At 36.2% G+C, this 6,000-nt stretch overlaps 1 protein-coding gene across 4 annotated transcripts in view; it reads right to left on the minus strand.

The window, feature by feature from the left end:
* The window catches only part of LOC107577496 (homeobox protein cut-like 1), a 126,789-nt gene that overhangs the window by 28,944 nt on the left and 91,845 nt on the right, over window positions 1-6,000 (minus strand). For all 4 annotated transcript variants that reach the window (XM_016263581.1, XM_016263573.1, XM_016263567.1 and 1 more), the window contains 2 exons: window positions 5,149-5,241; window positions 2,964-3,152 (listed from right to left, as the gene is read on the minus strand). In XM_016263581.1, coding sequence (XP_016119067.1) covers window positions 2,964-3,152; window positions 5,149-5,241 — 282 coding nt within the window. The remainder of the gene's footprint in view (window positions 1-2,963; window positions 3,153-5,148; window positions 5,242-6,000) is intronic.

The raw sequence follows: 6,000 nt of genomic DNA on the forward strand, positions 1-6,000 counted from the left end.
AATTATCCAATATTTTCCATAAAATAAAAACAGCATACTGTTTTGGAATCACAAGAGTAAATAATGACAGATATCTTTTTTTTGTTTTTTTGGTGACCTATCCCTTTAAGGGGCTCAAAATAAATATGATATAAACAAACACAAACAATGTAACGCTTCTTTCCCTTTAAAAAGTAAAAAATATTAGATTTTATTAAATCAATAAAAAATTACAGATAAAATATTTTGGACAAAAGAAAATAAAATTATATTCAATTGAAATAACAATATATTTGTTAATATGCATTAATGTTCAAAAATTTGGGGTCAGTAAGATTTTTAAGGATTTTTTTTTTTATTCAGCAAGGATGCATTAAACTGATCAAAAGTGACAGTATATATATATTTATAATTTTACAAAAGATTTCTACTTCAAATTAATTTTAATTTTAATTAAATTTTGAATGTAATAATTAATTTAATTTTAATTAATACGTTTTTATTCATCACAGGAATTAATTATTTTAAAATATATTAAAACAAAGTTTGTAAATATATATTACAAATATATTAAAATTTAAAAAATGTTGCAGTTTATAAAGTGTAACAATATTTCACAATACACAATATTGCTGTTTTATTGTTTTTTTTAATCTAATAAATGAAGCCATGGTGAGCAAAAGAAACTTCTTTCAAAAACATCCCACAAAAAAATCTTACCAACCCACCAACTTATGACTTCCGTGTGTGTGTGTGTGTGTGTATATATATATATATATATATATATATACCTGGACCACAAAACCAGTCATAAGGGTAAATTTTTTGAAATTGAGATTTATACATGAAATTTTTTTTATACATTTATATATGAAAGCTGAATAAATAAACCTTCCATTGATGTATGGTTTGTTAGGATAGGACAATATTTGGCCGAGATACAACTATTTGAAAATCTGGAATCTGAGTGTGCAAAAAATCTAAATACTGAGAAAATCGCCTTTAAAATGGTTCCAAATGAAGTTCTTAGCCATGCATATTACTAATCAAGAATTAAGTTTTGATATATTTACGGTAGGAAATTTACAAAATATCTTCATGGAACATGATCTTTACGTAATACTCTAATGATTTTTGGCATAAAAGAAAAAGCGATAATTTTGACCCATAATTAAAAGAACCGAATACTTAAACTACTTCAGTCTGTGTGCATTTTATTTATTTAATACACGAGTTTCACAATTTGAGTTGAACTTTTCCACGACATTCTAATTTATTGAGATGCACCTGTATACCCAAGCGACTTAAAACTGGTTATGTGGTCCAGGGTCACATATATATATATATATATATATATATATAACACAAACATATATACATAGATACGTGCACACACACACACACAGCTGAAACGCACTGCAAGTCCGTTTGAATGACAGTACTGTATAACAATTTTCCAGATAATTTTCTGTTCTCATATATTTCACACTGTGAGTAAATATTGTGAAATTAATTGTACAAATTCAACAATTTTGTGTACTTTTATAGTTATATTTGCTATCATTAAATTGTGTTTTATACTTTGGCTTTATATCAGCCATTCTGTTTTCTAGGTAACATCCATTAAAAAAACAATTTCGCTCAACCACTATTCTGTAAGTGTGTGTCTATATGCATGAGAACGTATATGCGCTCATCAATCTCCCGGCACTGCACATGCTCAGATTCTGTAGTAGAAGCTGAGTCCGCTACAGGCAAGCCAGATCAGAGCAGTCTCTCCAATTGAGGCTCAGGGATGGCTTCGTCTCAGCTCAGTCTCCTGCCATCCAACCAGCTGTCATTCAAACTCTAAACATTCACTACATGGGTCACGTAGCTCGTGTGAGCCGCTGCAACATTTACAGGCCTGTCCTGCAGCCGCAGAGCAGAGATCTGACTGCTGCCACGAGCAGGACCACCCACTTCATCCAACATGAAATGTCGAGTTGAAACAGCCCGTGTCCAAACAGACTGAGTCCAGTGTTAATGCGACTTTAGACAGGCCGCTGCTCTATAATGACCCACCAGACTCTTTCACTTGTACTTGCTACGGCTGTTTAGCTAACTAAAGAGCGGCACTTCTTCATTAATGCTTATATATAAATGAAGAAGTCTGTTTGGCACAGTGATTTTACCACAGTAATGGAGTACAATGCAATGCAGCACTAACTAATAATCGCATACCACTAAATGTCTAAACACATGATCAGAGCTCAAATTATGCTCTACTTAAAGGGGTCATATGATGCTTTTTTAAAGATCATTATTTTGTGTATTTGGTCCAACAGAATATGTTGACAGAATATGTCTCTCTCTCTCTCACACACGCACGCACGCACGCACAAGATGCGCAAAACTCCGCATTTGAACAGTCAATAGCAAATACTTAAAACTAATAATAAAACAGTAGCTGATTCAGAAGCGCCAGATTGTCATAGCAAAGTCAGAATTACCTCCTCTCCTAGGTTCACGAAACGGTCGTCCATAAAATGCATTGCTGTTCTGTTGTAAGTAATCTTAAAGATTCCTAAATGCATCTACTTTCGGAAGGCCAAATAAAGTGCTTTTGCTTTCTCCTAGAAACACACAGCGTCTCCCTGACATGGCTGCTTCAACACTAACTGCAGTTACTGAAACCACGCCTTTCTTTGTGTGCACATTTGGGTGGCATTATGTTAATATTTCCACATAGTGAGGTAGATATGTGGGGGCGTGTTAGAAAGAGCCGTTTTAGGGGGGCGTGGCAGAGTCTTAACTTTGATAAAGAATATCTCTTTGGTTTTGAGACTTTTAGTCTTTGCAACTTCAGGGATCTTATCTATGCACAATCAGCTTGTAACACTCCAAAGAGAAAGGAAAACTTGAAATCGCATCATATGACCCCTTTAATATATTACCTATGTCTTTCATTAATACACTTGATATTAGTTAGTGGTCTGGCTGACCTTTAATAGGGCCTCTTTGGAGCTCAGCTGCTGCTCGAGCTGGCTGATCTGATTGGTGGAGGTCTCGCTGAGCTGGGCCAGACTGGCCTGAAGTCTCTGAACGTCCTCAGCCAAACGCTCTACCTCCCTCTCCTTCGCACCCAGCTCTGCCTCCAGACTGCTGCAAGATAGCGCCTCCAGAGACTTATCCTGTACACACAAATACACACATTTTAGAACACTGTACAGACAATGTAAATGGTAACACTTCCTGTAAGCCAAGGCAAACTTCTGTGTTCTTGAGCAGTGCGGTGTGAATTACTATTTTGTATAAAATGTATATTTAAATAAACCTGCCCTGTGTATATACTGTGCAAAGCATAATGGGGGTATTTTAAAAGCAGTATACTCATAAACTCTTATAATGTACACTGTAATTGTTTCATAAATAATTATAAATACAGTTTCAATACAGTATTACATTATTTATAATTAACTGTTCATATATTTAATGCTGTTAAAATATTAATGTTATTTTTCATAATTGATTGATCCATTAATTATTTATTCATTATAAATAAATGAATATTAAAATTTAATTACTTTTAATTTATTAAAAAATAATCAAATATTTAAATGAATAAATATTTCATTATAAAATAATAAATGATCCTGCAAATATAAAATGGCTACACTTTTTACTATCATAATATTACAATATTATTAATAATACGTTGTAATAATGTTACAAGCTCTTGGTGCATAAAGAAGATCTGTAAAGTTGCAAAGACTAAAGTCTCAAATCCAAAGAGATATTCTTTATAAAAGTTAAGAGTCAGCCACGCCTACCTAAAACGGCTCGTTCTAACACGCCCCCACAGGTCTATATCACGATGTGTGAATATTTGCATATCGCCGCCCAAATGTTCACGCAAAGAAAGAAGGCGTAACTTTTATTCTCGCTGTAGTATTGTTGCCGCCGTCGCCATGTCGTGAAGGCACTGTGCGATTCTCAAGCCCTCTCAAGACTCAAGCCCGCCGCATCTGCTCACTCTAGCCCTCCGGCCGTTCCTCACTCTAGCCCCCGGCCTCTGCTCACTCTAGGCCGCCGCCGCGTGTGACGCTGTGTTTCTTTGTGAGAGCAACACTACTTTGTTTGGTCTTCCAAAAGAGGACAATATCCGCTTCGTCATGCCTAGAGCTGATCCGTGCTGGTTGCTGAGGAAATACAACAACTTTGCGCTGTGGATCGCCGGATCTGCTTTCACCGTGGAGGAAGCGGAGTCCAGCCCGGGGTCGTCAAATGTTGTTGCCACAAGCCCTCCGGACCCTTCGTCGAATCCGCCGGCCTCGCCATTCTCAAGCCCGCCGCATCTGTTCACTCTAGCCCTCCGGCCGTTCCTCACTCTAGCCCCCGGCTCAGCGATTAGAACAGTCCAAGAATTTATCTTTTTCTTTTGTTCTTTGATTTACATCAATGAGAGACTTCAGCAGGTTTCACTTTAAAATTAGCGCTGTCTCTTTAAAACCTGATGTATATGACGCAGGTCTGACACATATCCGATTTTCTCACAACTCTTTAAGGTTATTTAAGACTTTATAACTAAAACTACATTTACAAAGTAACTCGCCAAAACCGCGCATTTTGACATAATTGTGTGTGCCTTGAAGCGCTACTGGTGAGCTGTCTGAAGCGGCTCAGCGTATCTGTACAGCCAAATGCACAGCCTTTCAAACAATACTTCACTGCACCGTTTAGGCGGCGTAACCCCAGGTATGTGTCACCGTATTCTCGGGTTATGAAGAATAAAGAAGGGGAAAGTTAATCTTCCGAAATTAAGCAGCAAAATCTTCTCAGGTAAAAGTTATTAGAACCGTGTCTAGGGACAAGCTGGCCATCACACTACTCTGACCTTATCAGCCCGTTTGTATCCTATTATTTGATTTGCTCTTATGACAGAACAGCTAATCACGATGATCTTGTCTTCGGAAAATATTATTTTATTCGCTTATGTTAGAAACAGTGAATCTCTTTAAAAAGTTTTTTTTTTGTTTTCACTTCATTGCATTGTTATAATTCGTAAAAGTTGTACCTGCCAACTGGCGACTGACACTGTTACATGGACTCGCCAACGCTGATTTTTACTCGCATTTGGTGCTTGGCGAGTGTTAATTTTAGGCCCTGCATGTAGAGTTTCACTCTTACCATTTCTGGAGCATTTTGGATCTGATTGGATGGTTGAGCTAAAGTGAGCTGCTCCCTCAAGCTCACAGCCTCCCTCTCTGCTGCCTTGGCCCTCTGTGGGCCACAAACAGAACAAATAGGTTAAAAATTGCCTAAGTCAAGGATACATACAGTAACCATTATATCGACCGACATTTGTAAATTATAAAGACTGGTATCTAAAAGATCACAGGCCTGTTTTTTTTTTATAGCAGGGCTGAAAAATGTTAACTGAACTCACATGAGTCCTACTTGGCTGAGTGCTCTAGTATTCAAGCTAAAGTGTGTCAAGGTATGTATGGTTGGTTGATTCACAGAACATGCAAATCCTGCAGAGTTCTTTTTTTAATAAAGATTGTGGTGTTAATTCATTTGTTGCCCTAGAATGGATGCCTGACCTAAAGACAAATGGCTAGATTCACGATGAGACTTCAAAAGTTAAATGTATTGTAAAAGCTGCTTAAAGCGTTCAACCTTTAGCTGCACCGAATCCAACGCTACCATCTTTATGCATTTATGGTAATGACTAGCTTAATTATGCTAATTTATTCTAAACGTCTACGTAAAAAGTCTTACCAAATGTTATTTTTTCTGTTGATTGGAATAATGCTGCTAATGAAAACAATGATTATAAACTTTTTACTCGGGTGTTTGTTTATTGTTTGCCCTACATTTTCAAAAAACATAAAACTAAGTTTATCATTTTTAAACAAGCAAACTGATTTTACAGTATTTACAAACAGATACATTCTGAATTTTTTTTTGGAGTTTTGAGTAAGCTTGCAAGAAATATGTCAAGAAGAGATAAATTCTAAAGAGATAAATAATAATAAT

This window comes from Sinocyclocheilus grahami, unplaced genomic scaffold (assembly GCF_001515645.1).
Source record: "Sinocyclocheilus grahami isolate Dianchi unplaced genomic scaffold, SAMN03320097.WGS_v1.1 scaffold32.1, whole genome shotgun sequence".
In the NCBI taxonomy this organism is placed as follows: Eukaryota; Metazoa; Chordata; class Actinopteri; order Cypriniformes; family Cyprinidae; genus Sinocyclocheilus; species Sinocyclocheilus grahami.